The 17,195-nt window shown below is 28.7% G+C and overlaps 2 protein-coding genes across 4 annotated transcripts; both read left to right on the forward strand.

Annotated features, from left to right (window-relative positions):
- Positions 1 to 1,409: 1,409 nt before the first annotated feature.
- LOC110611087 (Werner Syndrome-like exonuclease) lies at positions 1,410 to 8,955 on the forward strand. 3 transcript variants are annotated; one of them, XM_021751212.2, is made up of 7 exons: positions 1,410 to 1,857; positions 2,562 to 2,741; positions 3,801 to 3,931; positions 4,030 to 4,191; positions 5,395 to 5,505; positions 5,578 to 5,656; positions 8,477 to 8,955. In XM_021751212.2, exons 1-6 carry the CDS (start codon positions 1,560 to 1,562, stop codon positions 5,653 to 5,655), a joined length of 960 nt encoding a protein of 319 aa, XP_021606904.1. In that variant the 5' UTR covers positions 1,410 to 1,559; the 3' UTR covers position 5,656; positions 8,477 to 8,955. The 3 variants fall into 3 exon arrangements, with proteins under 3 accessions (XP_021606904.1, XP_021606903.1, XP_043810592.1); XM_021751211.2 differs by having other exon boundaries at positions 1,411 to 1,857; positions 8,472 to 8,952; XM_043954657.1 differs by lacking the exon at positions 8,477 to 8,955 and having other exon boundaries at positions 1,411 to 1,857; positions 5,578 to 5,795.
- A 5,509-nt stretch (positions 8,956 to 14,464) lies between these two features.
- Positions 14,465 to 16,414, forward strand: LOC110611584 (UDP-glucuronate 4-epimerase 6). Its single transcript, XM_021751975.2, has one exon. It carries the CDS (start codon positions 14,670 to 14,672, stop codon positions 16,035 to 16,037), a length of 1,368 nt encoding a protein of 455 aa, XP_021607667.1. The 5' UTR covers positions 14,465 to 14,669; the 3' UTR covers positions 16,038 to 16,414.
- The last annotated feature ends 781 nt before the right edge of the window (positions 16,415 to 17,195 follow it).

A 17,195-nucleotide genomic window follows, 5' to 3' on the forward strand; every position in this document is an offset into this window, starting at 1 on the left:
TATTTATAATCATATTTTATTTTTTAAATTAAAATTTAATAATAAAAAATAAATTATTTTATTAAAAAATAAAAATATTTTTTATATATAAAAATATTTTTAAATATAAATTATTTTATCCACATAAAAAGGAGGCTTAATTCATATGATATTCTTTAACCTTTATATTAGTAAAAATATTATTTTAGAGAAATTTACATTTTATTTTAATTTTAGAGAAATTTATAATTTTAAATTTTTTGTTATTTAGAAATTGAGTAGTTGATTTTTTTATTTTAAAAAATATATTAAAATATCATTCATATTCTAAAAATTTATTAATTAATTATTTTATTAATTTTAACTATTAAATATTAAAAAAATTAAAATATTTTATATGAATCAAATGATTAATAGATTTTTTATGATGTAAATATACCGAAATGAATTTTTTATGATCTAAATATACCGAAATGAATTTCTTTAAATATACCGAAATTAAAAATTTCTTTATAACTAAATAATAATACATTTAACCATTAAAATTAATAAAATATTAAATATGTTTTATATATTTTTCAAAAATAATGATCAACTACCGAAATTTTTCATTAATTTTATTTGTATAAATAGTCAAATTAACTTTAATCACCTTTACAAATTAAATGTTAAAATAAATTAATTAATATTTTATATATAATTATTAAACAAATTAAATTATAAAATTAAATCTTTTCCTTAAACTATAGTTAATCTGTCAAATCATATGGTATTTGTAATTATTTATATTAATATAAAAAGGTTTCGATGGTTAACAATTTTCGTTAAAATTTATAAATCGTTTTATTTAAAACTTACATTCTAAAATGTAGATTTTAATATTTGAATAAAACATATTTGTTTTTTTTTTTGTTTATCTCTTCGTGAATAATTAATATTCATTTTAAATTATACACAATTTCATTATTGAATTTTAAAACAAAAAACATTAAATTTTTATATTATATATTTTATAATTGTAATTTTTTTAATTCAAAATTGAAATAAATGAGCATTTAAATTTGATATTATGGTATTTTAATACAAAAAATATTTGAGTTTAAATAATTTTAATAATTCTTTAATTTTAAAGTGACTATTATCAAATTACTATCTAAATGATTTTAATATTTTCTTAAAATTTTATTAAATTTGTTTAAATAAAAAATCAAAAAATAATTCGATAAAAAAATCCAAAAATAATTTGAAAATGGTCCTAATAAAAAAAAATATAAGCGCTTATGTTTTATATCAGTAAATAATAATATATAACTTATTAAAAAAAATGAGAAATTTAATTTTTCATGCCATTTTTTTATTAAAAAAAGGTTTTAAATTGGATTTATCTATTGAAAAAATTTATACATTCAAAATATTTATAAACCGCGAAGCTGGAAGGGAAAAATTTGAGGTGCGCGCTAAATCGGATCACTTCTCTAATCGGGGATTCTTTCTTTTTCTCTTACTTTCTCAGTTGTCAAACAGACTCAATCAAAAACTCCCTCCAGACATTCCCCACACAGCCAAAATTTAAATATATTATGCACTCCCAGGAGACCAGCAGCGGGGACAGCAACAGCAAAATCGCTTCTCATTCTCCGCCATCTGTTTCAGTTCCAGACTGGGATCAACCCCTCACAGAGGAAGAGCTCCAAGCTATCGATGCCGTTGAAGCCGCATTTCAACGATCAACGCCTACGAATACTATTCCTTCATCTTCAGTTATCAGGAAGCGACATTCACCTCCCCCAAATGACCTAGATATGCGGAAAAACCGCCGCCAGTTGCCCAATTCCGTTGTGGGTCTCTCTAGACCCTTTTCGCTATCTCCTTGTGAAGGTGTTTATGCTATGCTATCTCTTGTAAATTGTATAGTCAAATCCCTTTTTTTTTTTTTATTTCATTCCCCGGCAATTGCTTAATTCCACTGCATTCAGTTGTTTGTTTAAATTTTCCTAATAGGGGTTTCTCGGTTGCTTTCATTTCACTAGCATTCAGCATTTCATTTTTCATTTATCGCACATTGTTTTGCTTAAGTGTGCACTTCATTTTCTATACCTTGTCTATTATAAATTTGAATTTATAAAAGAGACATTTATAAATGTTCTACTGATCCATTTTTGCAGCCATTGGCCCATATCGTCATTGATACTTAACATTTTGTAATTGGTTTATGGCGATTTAGTGTTTTTTTTTTTTAAACAAAAATCTTATAGTTGATCAAATCAAATTTAGATATTATCTGGGAGCACTTTATTGATCCTCTATTTCAAAATTGAATTTTATAAGTAATTCAATAGAACAATGATTTTTTTTTTTTTTTTGTGGCTACCACACATGTTTCAAGAGTTCAAACTAAATGTTGGCAATAGAGTAGCATGTTACATTCTCTTATTGAAGATTTTGTAGGCCAACTTTTTACGCCAAAATCCCCAGCCCTGGCGCATGAACATTTTAGTGATTATTTGAATGAACCTACTGTTCCTGGTTTTACTACATGCATATCCTTTTTCCTTTGTAACTTTTTCGTGCTTATCTAGCAGCTAACACAAAGGTGAGATATCCTGCATTAAAGTTTGGAGGTCACATCATATATAGCAGAACTCCAATGGAAGTAGAAAAGGCTGCAAGAGAGCTGTTACAGAGTCTTGAAGCTAAACAAGGGGAAATGGGTCAAGTTATTGTGGGATTTGATATTGAATGGAGACCATCATTTAGAAGAGGTCTGTTTGGTAGTTCTTTTGAATATTTGCTGATTCTTCAGCTCTATCTAATTTTTGCAAGTTGATAGATTATGTTGGAATGAATTGAGTAAAGAGTTCCACATTGCAAACAGAAATAATGAAAGGGTATAATATAAGTGATTGAATTGTATCGTTAAATTAGCTTGTTATTTTAATGTGGGAGCAGCTCGTACTTGTACAACCCTGTATTAAAAAATGTATTATTGTGTAATATGTCCAACACTCTATTCATTTTTAACAGATTCATATAGTTGTATTTTTTTAACAAACCTATTTTGAGATGCATGTATGATAATATAATACATTTAGTGACTGGATTTGTATGTTTATTATCTTATTTTTTGTTGTGGTTTTGAATAAAATGCACTGACTTATTTGGGAAAGTTGGAATGCATTTTTAAAATGTAATCTAGGTTTGCTCTCTCTTCCTCAATTATTATTTTAATTTACAAAACTTGTTTTTTTAATGCCTATTCCTCTCAAATGTTCTTCAAGTCAGAACCTTAGCCACATGCTGGTTAGTTTTAACGTTTTTGATGGAATGGACGAAGACCATTCTATTGCTATTGTTTTCAAGCATCTTGCTGGTGCAACTACAAAAGTCAACGTTGATTCTAAGGCTTGATAGAAGTAGAATCTCTTTTCTCTGGCTCTTGCTTTGTACTATGCTTTAATACCTGATATTTCAGTTTCAGCTTGCAAAAAGGCTGAAAGCAAACCCTTAATTGTAGGTTTATCCTTTTCCTATGTTTATGGGTTAGGCTGATAATGTGGATTTAGCTTACTGTCATATTTTGTTGTATGACTACTCAAATGTGTGTTTCCTGAAGAGATCATGTGTGTATTTATGTGTATAACATGGGAGGAGAATGACATCCGACAGCTTTATTGCTTGGGCTTTCCAGGAAGAAAGAGGCAGAAATTTTTTTTTTTAGTTATACATTAGCGTTTTGTGTGATAACTGTGACATGCTAGGTGTATTCTTTGGGAATACAATGAGACTTTTATGTCATTGTTTCTAAGAGTTGTACTTTGTAGGTGTTTTGCCTGGAAAAGCTGCAGTTATGCAGTTATGCTGCGGCACTGATTATTGTCACGTGATGCATATTATTCATTCTGGAATTACAGAGACACTGCAGTTTCTTCTCGAGGATTCTATGCTGCTAAAGGTTCATAAGATTTCTGAGAGAAGTTTCTACTCCTGTTCTTATGTGTTTGATTTGTTTTGGGTAACATGTTTATTCTCAATCAGTTTACATATTTACAGGTTGGAGTTGGCATTCGCAATGATTCTGTTAAGGTTTTCAAGGACTATAATGTATCTGTTAAAGCAGTGGAGGACCTTTCCTATATGGCAAATAAAAAACTTGGTGGGAAGCCGAAAAGTTGGGGTCTTCGATCACTAACTGAACTGCTCATTTGTAAAGAGGTATCTATCTCATCTAGCTGATGGTGATGGCCAAAGTTCCTGTAAGTCAAGTCTTGGGCATTCAGTGAGATAATTCTGCAAAAAGCTTTTGTCTTGTCTTTCCTTTGAGTACTTGTGTTTTTTCAATCTTTTTCCTGACTGCCTATATCTAATCTCAATAAACTCTATTATCACTTATGATAATTTGGACTGCTATGAAAAATGGGGCTTGTTGACCCTGATGCCATTACATTTCACCATGACAGCATGGGGAATTTACTCTAATTTGTGGATGTAAAATTTCTTTGATATGATTTAATTGCTGCACAACTTAATGCTTCTATTAGAATACTTTGTTTGCTACAGCTACAAGGAAAGAATGATGAAAAAAAAAGCTTTGAAGAAAGCTTTATGCATTTTTCAATGCAAACCTTCTCCAAGGCTAATGAATAATGACAATAGTTATAAATATGCTGCATCCTTGAAGGGGAAATGCTCTACGACGTAGAGAGAATATGCATGTGCATTTGCTGGATTCAATGCATTGTTAATTTAAAACTTAGAGCCCCTTGACATTGTGGTTTGAGGAGTAAAAAGCAATTTTCAGGACAAGCACCATTTCAGATGCCATTCAAAGCAGTTGCTGTTTTATTATTTGTTGTTCTTATGACTAAACTTGTCAAAATTTAATTTTAAATTATTTCTAATAGTTTATAACTAATATATTTAAAAGTGATTTTTTCAGTAACAATGCTAAATAGACCCTTAAAGTGACTACTGGAGAAGAGATCCACTTTGCAATTACAGGGGCACTTTGCTGTGAATAGTTTTACATAACGTGCTCATAAATGAGAATGGGTGTTCTCATATCTTCATCAGTAAGAACTTAATGTGATGAATGACTTAATATCTTCATCAGTAGAAACTTAATGTGATGAATGACTTAAAATAGTTATGCTAATTACATGGATCCTCATTATATCTCCATTTCTTTCGTCTCCTTTTTTAAATTTATTTATTCTCATCCAATTGTTTTGGAAGACCCTAATCTGTAATTCCTTTAGTGACAATGTTTGGGCATCAATTCTTTTTTTTTCTTACAAATGCCTATGTACCTGTGTAGTTCGTTGACAACTGACTGGATTATGGCATTCAATGACTTCCAAGTTATTTTGGCCCTTTTTTTCATTAATGTGAATTCCTAATTTGGTGAGCTTTTTTCAGCTTCAGAAATTGAACAGAATTAGACTGGGAAACTGGGAAGTAGATGTTTTATCAAAGAAACAACTAGAGTATGCTGCGACAGATGCTTTTGCTTCTTGGCAGCTTTACCAGGTAATTCTCAATATTTGCCTTATTGTTTTGTTGGTATTTCTGATATTAGTTTTGCTTTTGTTTTTCATAAAGGTGCTAAAGACTCTCCCAGATGCAAAGGATGCAACTGCTGAAAGGAGTGACGAATTGAATGTTGTGCCACAACAATGAGGTCTGCTGTTATCTTCACGTAATCGTGCATATCTATCTGTGAAAACTGAATTAAATGTTGGGATTTTGGCACTATTATTCACTATAGAACGTCTACTTAGAAGAAGTTTTGCTTCGGATGAAAATGTTCTTACATTTTATCATTTGCATAGGGGGATTGTGACTTCGACTCCACTAGTCTCATGGAGAATTGAATAATATATCTTAGGGTAATATATGAGCTAAACAAAAACTTACCCCTTACCCCTGTTTCAATGGGATCTGAACTGGAGATATATCAAAGGAAGTATCAAAACTTAACTACCGGTTCGCATTAGGTACAGTAACAGTTTAGCCTATAAACCAAGGGTTATTACTATGAAGATGATCATGGTCATTGTCTTCACTTTTTCAAAATAATTTTTCAGCATGTCTTGATATGAGAAGTTCGTTTTTTATTAGCTGTGATCGTGAATACTTGTTCTGCTTGCACTCACGAACTTAGTTCAGCAGTGAGTGCATTTAGTATCACAAAAAAAAAAAGAAAAAAAAAAAAGGAAAACAAAAGAAAAGAATGATTGTTCTGCCTTGCCGTAGCCATCATCATAAGCTTTGTTTTTTCATGAATGTTTCTTTGGAATTGGGTTGGACAACCGTCCGTACCAAGTTGGGCCTAGGAGGGCGGACGAAATTGTCCAGAATTTAGAAAGGTAGAATAAACTAGTGAGAGATACAAACGGGACATAGTGGTGGGTATGTTCTCTTCTCTTCCTCTAAGATGTCCCAACTTATTATTTTGCAAAGGCAAAATCTTTTGGAATAGTAATGGGTCATAATGAAAGATCCAAAATGGACCTCCGAATTTCTCGGTTGTGATCAACAGAACATCCAACATCCCACATGTCTTGCACATGGTTAAAGAGACAAAAGGTTATGTCCATTCCTCCCGTTGGCTTTTGACATGCCATCAAGCTCTTAGTAATCCAAAATATTTAGGTGTGTGTGTACGTTATAGCTGTAAATAGATTTCATGCTCTTTTTTCTTTTCCTTGTTTTTGTACTTTATTTTGGTTCCCATGTTTTTATATCCGGTTAAATTTGAGTATTGATGAGATTACCGTTCTGTTTATTTTGTAGAGAATATAGCAATATTATTAATGGAATTTTTTTTATAAAAAAATTAAACCTTTTTTAGATTTTTTTTAAAATGTCATTTTCTGAATTTTTTAAAATCTTATTATTACCATTAATTTTTTTAAAATATTGATGTTACTGAACTTTTCATACATAAGTTCTATTAAAATTTTTTTATTCTTTAATATTCTATCCAAACAATAAAAAATAAGTAAAAAAATTTGCTTTAAAAACTATTTTCTTGGAAAAACTTATTTTTTTACTTCTAGGTTATTTTCAACAAAATATTGAGCATGAGTTCAAAATCGAATTAAAATCAATAAGATTACAACTTAGTCTTTAGTTTTTTTAATAAGAAATTGTTTGCTTTCAGAATTTTTATTATTTCAATAAAATAATACTTTTGTAAAATTTGCTGTTAATAGCTAATAAATTAAAGAATATATAAATTTAAATGATTAAATTATTATAAATATTAAAATTGCAAAGAATGAGTTGTAATAAAAAAAAGTGAAGTACCGAAGAATTTTAATAAAAGGCTATTTTATTAATAAAATTAGATTTTATGAATTAAATTATTTTTCATTAGAAGTAGGGATTAAATTGTAGTTTTTATGAAGAAATAATTTTTTTATAAATTTTCTATAAATTGCATGAAACTATCCGAGTCTGAAATTAGCCATGCTCTGGTTATTGTGGTAGCCAGTGGCTAGTCAAAGAAAGCCGCCATGGGGCCACCGACACCCGTACACGGTTTGACATGTCTAATTATTGATTTTCAGATTTAAGCTATACACTTTAACACACCGACACCATTCACTATTTGACACGTCTAGTCGTTAGACTTTCAGAGTTACAGCTGGTTTGGATAAGTGAAAATGGAAAGGAAACAATTAAAATAAGGTTGATGCGATACATAGAAAAAGAAAAATTAATAAAAGTAGGGAAATTTATATTATTTTTCTTTAATTTAAAAAAATAAGAAACTATAAAAGTGGTTTTTATACTTTTTTTTTTAAATTATTGCTATTTGCTTTCATAATTTTCTGATTGTCTAAATATAAAATGAAAAAATAAATGAGGAAATATTTTTCTTTTATTTTCATTTCCCCCCTCTAAATTATTCTTTATATCTATTGAAATGTACAATTTAACTTTTTTAGCATAAATTTATTCTTTATATTAATTAAAATTTAGTATTCTTTCTTTCTTTTCTGTTAACAAATAAATATTCTAATCATTAACGTAATCATGAAAGCAAAACTAATAATATACATGGTAGTGATGTTTGCCTCTAGCAAAGTTGGATTAGTTGATTTGAAATTAGAAAAGATAGTTCAATTGGAGATGCTTTCAAGCTAAGAATGAGATTTTTTTTGGCAAAGCTTTTGTTCCATCATTTTGATTGTATCTTTAGTTAAAATCATTATTTCTCTCTGTATAGCTCTTATTAACATATAAAATTTCATATATTTTCAAGAGGCAGTGTCCTGTTTTCCTTGACACAAAAACAAGCTTTCAGCCTAAGCAATGTTGTGACTTATTATTATTTTTTTGATTAATTCAATGCTTAGACAATAGCTTATTCATAGCTATTGCTTTTGGAGCTTTTCACCATGAAATGAAGTATACACTAAATTTGAAGCCCATCACTCTGATTTAATGTCTCATCACCTTGACACCATAGTTTGGCATTTGATTAGGAAAGAAAGATGCACAAGGCAAGAATGAGCCTACTGCATGTGAATGAAATGGACCTCTCAATCCTTGCATAAGGTGTCTTATTCAATGTAAGTCTTTCAATTCTTCTCTTTCCTTCATGTTCATTTAAGGTTATCATGTGAGCATATGAGATGCCATTCCTATAAGGGCAAGAAATTATTACATGAAAATGAAAATAGTAACTATTTTGTGATCCCAATCCTACTTGGATTTTTTTCCAAAACATTACATCGCACACTTCATGTGCTTTCATAAAGTGATCCCTGAACCTTCCTAACTTGCTGCAATCATTGATCAATAAATCATTAACACATCAAGGTGCACTAGAATCACTCACCACTAAATCAAATGTCAGCGGTAGAAAATAATCTCACTATCATCAACGTGATCAGACCGTATCTTTATGTATTAGGCGTGTTTTTTTATTGGCCAATTGACTCAAAAAGTCTAATATTTACATATATATTTTTTAATTTTAATTTAATTGGCTCAATTTTTCATTTTAATGCAATTTTAATAAATCTATAAATTTTTAAATTTAATAATCTATATGGCAATTTGATTATATAGATGGTATGCTATATATATTATTATAATTATTTTTTAATTGATTAATTGATTGAGAAAAATATAATATTTATATTATTTTATATTTTAATTCAAACATTTAAATTTTAAATAAATTAGTCCAACTTTTATGTTTAGATATAATTTTGGCCAACTTTTAAAATCAAAATTAAAGATAAACAAACTAATAGTTAAACGGGTAGTTCATATTTTCAACAGTTATAAATTTTATTTTAAAATAGTAATTATGAATATTTTATAATAAATATATTATTTAATTTAAAATAATAATATATATAAAATTATTAAAAATAATATATTTATTATAAAATCTTTATAATTATTAATGAAAAATGAAAAACAAAGTTTACAATATATTTAATGGTTAGATTATTGTTATTTTTATTATTAAATATATTATTTAATTATAATTAATTATATAAATTAATAATATTTTCATATATAAAATTAGTTTATATTTAAAAGATAATAAAATATTATATTTAATATTTTATCTGAATTTTTATATTTTAATTTTTAAAATTCACTAAAATAACACCCAAATAATATAAATGTTGGGTTAATTAATCAAAATTTAAACGTTTAAATTAAAATATAAAATAATATAAATATTGAATTTTTTCAATTATTTGATCATTAATTTATATATAAAAAATAATAACAATAATACGTGATATACCAATTAAATTATCAAATTGTCACATAAAATATTAAATTTAAAAATTTATAAATTAATTAAATCTATACTAAAATGCAAAGATTAAACTAATTACACAAAAATTAAAAAATTAAAATGCAAATTACACCTTTTTAAATCAATTCACTTTTGAAAATATTTTCCGTATTAAAACAAATAAAGTGTTAGTGTTTATACAAGTACCAAAATGAAAAAAAAAAAACAATGAACTTCATCAGCTTACTTTTAAGCTTAGAAGCTCTATGTATTAGCTGAAAAATATTAAAAATAAGTAGATAAGTCAGGTTTGACCATATTATAAGTAAAATAAATCCCTTTCAATTTTTTTTATGGAATTATTAATTTTTTTATTTTAATTAAAAAATTAATATAATAATATTAACGTTAAATTATTTGTTTAAAATTATTAATTTATATTTAGCTAAAAATTAAATTTATTCATCTAAACAAAAAGCTCTGGACGTATTGAGTTTAAAAATTACTAAAATTACTTATTTGCGTATCATGAAAAATTGAGAAGTTAATTTGAACTTATTTCCTTTTTTACTCCTAAACCTATAGTTTTAGATATTTTTCATTGTCGACAAATTGCGATTTTTTTTCCCTAAATATAAAAATCATACCCCAAAGAACTCTATGATTATGAAAGCAATTAATTTGATGAGTCCAAAACTTGTGCTCTCATGGCCTTAATTAAAAGAAATAATTGAGAACTTCCATCCATAATTGTGGAGAAAACTTGCAATTATTCAACCCTATCTATTTTCCCTAAAATTAAGATCTAAAATTTTGCTAAAATTTAGCAAAAAAATAAAATATTATGAAGATAATAAAATTAATCTTTAATTGAAAGAATATTGATGATTGTCGGGTTTCTTTAATTATGGGATGAGGCCGGATTATAGAGAAGGATATGGACCTAAAATCCATATGGCCATGCTTTAATAAATCGGCCCAATATTGCATAATCTAATAAGTTCAGCCCGGTGACGTGGCAGAAAATAAAGGAAGCGAGTTCAGTTATCTTGCAACCCTGTCAGTATGTGTGTCGAAAGAAATTAAATGGCCGTCTGATATAAAAGGGTATTCCAACACGTCTGTACATATGGATCTAAGTGATAAAGACAGATGATATTGTAATAGAAAAATAACTAAACGTTAGGAGAAAAAAAAAAGAAATATAAGGGAAGGGGTGATATTATTTAACTAATATTACATACACCATATAACTATGCTTTTTAAATTTTAAAATATCAAATATATACATATGATTTTTTTTTCTTCCGAGGGATGTTTTGATTAAAAGCATCTTTAATATTAATGAAATAGGCAGTCTTATCAGATAAGAAATTTGAAAACTGGAAAGGATAAACTATTTAATGAATGAAAATGACATCGTTTTGAAGGTGACATATAGAAGGTTTTCTCAAAGGTCAGTCTGCCGACAATTTAAAGAGAGAGATAATGTCCCCTCTCTTTCCTCTCTAATTACTATTATTAAATAACGAAAATACCATTCATCACCTTCACACTATTTAAATTTGCTCTTAATAAAATTTAAATTAAAATCTCAAATATTATTATGTCCTTATAAAAATAAACTTAATAATTATTTTCATGTGAAAGAAGAATAGTTTAATTATATTTATTTTAAAAATATTAAATTTTATTTAATATTAAGAGATGTTTGAAATATAATCCTTAATCTGAGGTGCTTGCTCTAATGATCCGTTGGTAAATCTAGGAATATTTGTAGATGAGCCATATCAATAAGTCTTTTCAAAGGAAGGCTCCACCTATACATCTACATCTTCTTTAACTTGACCATATAATTCCTAAAGTCCATTCCCGAAACCCTACAACTGCCCTACCATTCTTTATATATATATATGAAATTTCTACAAAATATAAATTTTAATAATATAATATTGGACTTTAGAGAAATAATACTTTCTCTATTTAATTTTATGTGAGGTAGACAGGTTAAGGAGTATTAATTAATTTTTAAAATTTTATCATTATTTTTATTAAATATAATAATTATTTTTCTAAATATTTTACTTTCATAGTGGCAGATTATAATAAGATGGATAATTAGTAAATATTTGTATTATAATTTAAATAATATAATTATTTTTTGCATATGAAAAATGGAGGTGATATTAATAGAGATGTATGGTGTGAATTGAATGCAAGTGGAGAATCTCACAATTGATTAGACCACCAAAATCATTTATGTGCATGTAATAATTCACATTGACCATCTATCCTTCATATGCCATTTCCCTTGATGCTCCATAATAAAGGCCTATTCTGAAATTTTATTTTTTAAAAAATTATAGAAATTAAAAAGTAAAATATTTCATTAATAAATTTTTTATATTATAAAAATTAAATAATATTTTTTTATAAAATTTCAAAGTTGAAAATGCATAATTTTCTCTTTACAATTTTATAAAAAAAATATTTAATCACTTAATTTTAATTAAATTTTTTATTTTATTTAATATTTAAATAGTGAAATAATTTAATTTTTATTATTAAGTGTAATATTTACACACTATTATATCATAAAAATTAAATTATTTTACAATTAAAAATTAAACGAATGATATATATCCATCTACGTCATAAAATTTAAATTATTAATAATTTAATATAAAAAAAAGTGTGAATTATGTGTTTAGTCAAATTAAAAAAAAATTCAAATAAATTATTTTCAGTTTATAGTGATACATCTATATTGTAACAAATTCACAAATGAAACTAAAAAAATAAGATTATATATAATTTCTATTACTAAAATTAATTAAACGGAAAATTTTATAATAATTTTTAGTGCTTTTATATCCATCACATAATTGACTCTGACTTTTAGTTTCATCAAATCAATGGTTGAGTTGCAATTTCATTTTGCGGGGTTAAAATTCAATCTATATAAATAAATAAATATTTTTTTATATTAATTAAATTTTCTTTTTACTATTTATTGATATAAATAAATAAATATTAAAGGTGCGGGTAGTGTATACAGTGAACAAGGACAGAATCCACTATATATGCACGTAGTTTCACAGGCGAACGTTTATTTTCCAACCGTACACAAAACCATTCAATTTTGCTCAAAAAGCAAAACCATCAACCAATTGGAGGGATTGATTCTTCTTATTCCGAATCATTAATTTTTCTTTTTTATTTTGACTAAATATATTATTATTATTATTATTATTTCCCATCTAAAATTATGTGCTTTGTTTTATGGTATTTCGTGATGATTGAATTTCACGCGTCTCAGGCAGAATTCATAAAGGTAGTATTGATTTAAAATTCATGAAACTTTTTTGATAAATCGGTTCAATATTTTCAGTTCTAATTTAGACTCGCAGAGTGAATTGGATCACTCATAAGTCCAAATTCATCAGAAAACTTGATAACATGACGTGAGAAAGGACAACAAATCTATTCACCTAGCAGTCATATCTGCATGCGCGCTGAAAGAAATTAAATAACCGTTTGACATGAAAAGAATATCTTATACTTTTATACGTACAGACCTGTATGACAGAGGCATATAGTACTATAGCAAAAAGGTCATTAGACATCATTAGCAGACAAAAAGAAAAAAATAAAACGAGAGAAACACAATTTATTCCAGCTAAATTTATACAACTATTGTAAATTGTATTATCTAGATCTTAGAACATCAGTATCCTATTATATGGATCCTAAAACATCCATGTCCACTATAAAATCTATTACCTCCTACAATTTTTCATTAATCTCTTCTATTTAAATTTATAAATTTCATACCAACCAAATACATATTTGTAATTTTTAAGTTTGTCAAAAAAATTAAATTTCTCTTTAAAGCGATTTTCTAAAATGCTTTAATTTTTTTTTAATTTTAAAATTCAAAAAGAAAAAATCGAATTTTAGCAACTAATTTTACGGTTGGTTGATAAAAATCCAAGTACATTAAATTATGAGCAAGCAATATCTTCCCATGTGATAGAGAGAGAATGACCTCATATAGAAAATAGCATGAGGCAAGACCATAAAATAAAGGGTAATTCACAATATATAAGCATTTTAATTAACTAATAATAAAAATTATAATTATAATTTTAATAAAATAGAGAATATTTATAGAAATACACCCTAAAATAAGAGGGTACCCTACGAAGTAGGAAGCTTCCCTTCCCTCTAGAAGCCAGCCCCATCCCCCTCATCTTCTTATTGTTTAATGTGCCACCACTTGCTTATCCATTCTTCAATACCCTTTTTATATTCTTCTTCTATTTTAGAAGAAAATTACTCCCCTCTCTTTATACATAAAATCTAATATTTATATTTGAACTTAAATAAAATGCCAACTGTATATGTATCAGATGAACAAATGGGGTTGAATATCAAGGTTTTTAATAATTTCTAAGCTTAAAATCTTCAAAGGAAAAGAAAAAACTAGTGTGTTCACATCTTCCCACATGGAAATCACATGATTTTCCACACAAGAAGATAGCTGGCATTTTCCATCTCTTAATAATTATTAATATAATTCCATTATTTTTACAGTAATTTTGATATGATTAACACCCGTCTCCCTTTTTCTTTTTCTTTTTTTTTTTTTAACAAAAAGTATTTTTTTTTTTTCAAAAAAATAAAATCCTAAGTGATCTCTCTACTCCACTGTCCAACCAACACCAGCCCATTTCTCTCTCTCTCTCTCTCTCCCTTTTCTTTTATAATATTCCACTCGTCTCTTCACAATTTCAGGGCTCAACCTGGAAGCTCTCTCTTGATTTCTTCCCAAGCATTTGAGCCCTTTCTGATTCTTTTTTATCAGATCTTTCAGAACACATAAGACTACTATTGTTTCTTTTACAGTTCGACAGCAATGGCTTCTCCTCCAGACACAAGCAAGACCATGAAGCTTGAGAGATACAACAGCTACCTTCGCAAGATTCACAATACTAAAGTCCTCAATGCTTCCTCTAAGCTTCTCTTTCGTGCTACTCTCCTTATTGCTCTTGTTCTTATTCTTTTCTTCACTATCAATTGTCCTCCTCTTTCTGATCATAATCATCATCATCTCCACCACCACAACTTCCTCTCCACTGCTTTCTTTGCCTCTTCCTCCTCCGCTGTCGGTGGCGCTGCCTGGGAGAAACAAGTTCGTCATTCCTCTACCCCTCGCAGGCCTAATGGGTTCTCTGTGTTGGTCACTGGCGCTGCTGGATTTGTTGGATCACACTGCTCGCTTGCTTTGAAAAAGAGAGGAGATGGGGTTCTTGGGTTGGATAATTTCAATTCCTATTACGACCCATCATTGAAAAGAGCCAGACAGAAACTTCTGCTGAAACACCAAGTGTTTATCGTTGAAGGAGACCTTAATGATGAGCCATTGTTAGCGAAGCTCTTTGACGTGGTGCCGTTTACTCACATCCTACATCTAGCAGCCCAAGCTGGGGTTCGCTACGCCATGCAAAACCCACAATCCTACGTTAGCTCTAACATTGCAGGTTTCGTCAATCTTCTCGAGGTTGCCAAAGCTGCAAATCCACAACCGGCGATCGTCTGGGCTTCATCAAGCTCCGTTTACGGTCTTAACACTCAAGTCCCCTTCTCTGAAACTCACAGAACAGATCAACCGGCAAGTCTCTATGCAGCCACCAAGAAAGCAGGAGAAGAAATCGCTCATACTTACAACCATATCTACGGGCTTTCACTCACAGGTTTAAGATTCTTTACAGTCTATGGTCCCTGGGGAAGACCAGACATGGCTTATTTCTTCTTTACAAAAGATATTTTACAAGGTAAACCCATAGATATCTACCAGACACAAGATGAGAAACAGGTGGCGCGTGACTTCACATACATTGACGATGTAGTGAAAGGGTGTATAGGGGCGTTGGACACGGCGGAGAAGAGCACAGGAAGCGGCGGAAAGAAGAAAGCTCCAGCACAGCTAAGAGTATACAACCTTGGAAACACTTCCCCTGTTCTAGTTGGGAAATTGGTGTCAATTTTGGAATCTTTATTACACACAAAAGCTAAGAAACATGTGATTAAGATGCCAAGAAATGGGGATGTGCCATACACGCATGCCAATGTGAGCTTGGCTTACAGAGATTTTGGGTACAAGCCAACCACAGATTTGAGCACAGGGTTGAGGAAATTTGTCAAGTGGTATGTCAGCTATTATGGGATTCAGACAAGGGTAAAAAAGGAAAATGAAATCAACTCCGAGCATACAGAGGATTGAGAGCTTCAGACAAATTCATATTCATCTCCATTATGGTTGATCCCTTTTCAGTTTTTCTCTTTCTTTTTTTAGATTAATTTATAAATTCTGTTTTCTTTTTTCTTTTTCTCTGGTGTTGTGAAGTGAAAATGTTGGAGATGGTGTTGATTATGTAGCATAATTAGAGCTTATAGTTTGATACAGAAGATAAATGTGAATCAAGAAATTAAAGGAGGAAAAAAGAAAGAAGAAGAAGAAGAAGAAGAAGGACGAGTTGTGTACATCTGTGAAGTTTGGGGATGTAATAATAATTTTGGTGGGCTCTGCTACAAAGGTAGCAGATCTCAGCCATTAGATTCATATTTGAAAGAAAAACTTGCAATTGAACAACCATAAAATCCAGGCCCAGCTTCTTCTCTGTGTTTCTACTTTTCATTCTGTTTCTTTTTTTTTTTTTCCTCATCTCAATTATTTGAAAATAATTTTATCAAATATTTGATTAAATATATTAACTTTATTAATTAATGAGACATGCATACAACCGAGCTTCTCAAGCTCCACATCGACGACAACTGAAAACCAGATCCAGTGCAATGGCATTTTCATTCTATCGTAGCCATAGAGCAGCCGTTAAGAGCCATTCGCACTCAGGCGGCGGTTCACTGTTCTTTAACACCTCCACAAATCATCAATGGAAAACAGAGGATTAAGTTACAGCACCATACAGAACCAACATAACAGATCTCAAATCAAAAGCCTCCTCAATGAAAAATATAGATCTAACAGATAAAATCCAAAACTATATATATTACGCCGGAGAAATTACCGAGGCTGAAGCAAATATTTCGTCGACGACATCAAGTTATCTCTGCCTTAAAGGGTGGAATAGCTCCACTCACGGCAAATTGAAGAAGAGACCAAAAAAACAAAAATAGAAAAAACCCAGATATGATGTAGTGAAGCCATTGGCAAAATTCTTTAATCATCAAAATGATTCAGGTATATATATATATAAAATTAATTCAAATTAAAAAATTAAATTATTATAAATATTATTTTAATAAAAAATTATTTTATTAATAAAATAAAATCTTAGCGACTAATTGGAATTGATTATGTAATAAAATGACTTGAATCTGCATATGTGTTATATAATAATTAAATTTTCATTTTAAACTA

This window comes from Manihot esculenta, chromosome 3, assembly GCF_001659605.2.
Source record: "Manihot esculenta cultivar AM560-2 chromosome 3, M.esculenta_v8, whole genome shotgun sequence".
Taxonomy (NCBI): Eukaryota; Viridiplantae; Streptophyta; class Magnoliopsida; order Malpighiales; family Euphorbiaceae; genus Manihot; species Manihot esculenta.

Excerpts from the sequence above, each read along its gene's own strand:
- LOC110611087 (XM_021751212.2), top strand. The coding sequence starts at position 1,560 with ATGCACTCCCAGGAGACCAGCAGCGGGGACAGCAACAGCAAAATCGCT. Across the intron at positions 2,742-3,800 it reads GAGACCATCATTTAGAAGAG|GTGTTTTGCCTGGAAAAGCT; the intron begins GTCTGTTTGGTA and ends TGTACTTTGTAG. Across the intron at positions 5,506-5,577 it reads CTTCTTGGCAGCTTTACCAG|GTGCTAAAGACTCTCCCAGA; the intron begins GTAATTCTCAAT and ends TTTTTCATAAAG.
- LOC110611584 (XM_021751975.2), top strand. The coding sequence starts at position 14,670 with ATGGCTTCTCCTCCAGACACAAGCAAGACCATGAAGCTTGAGAGATAC.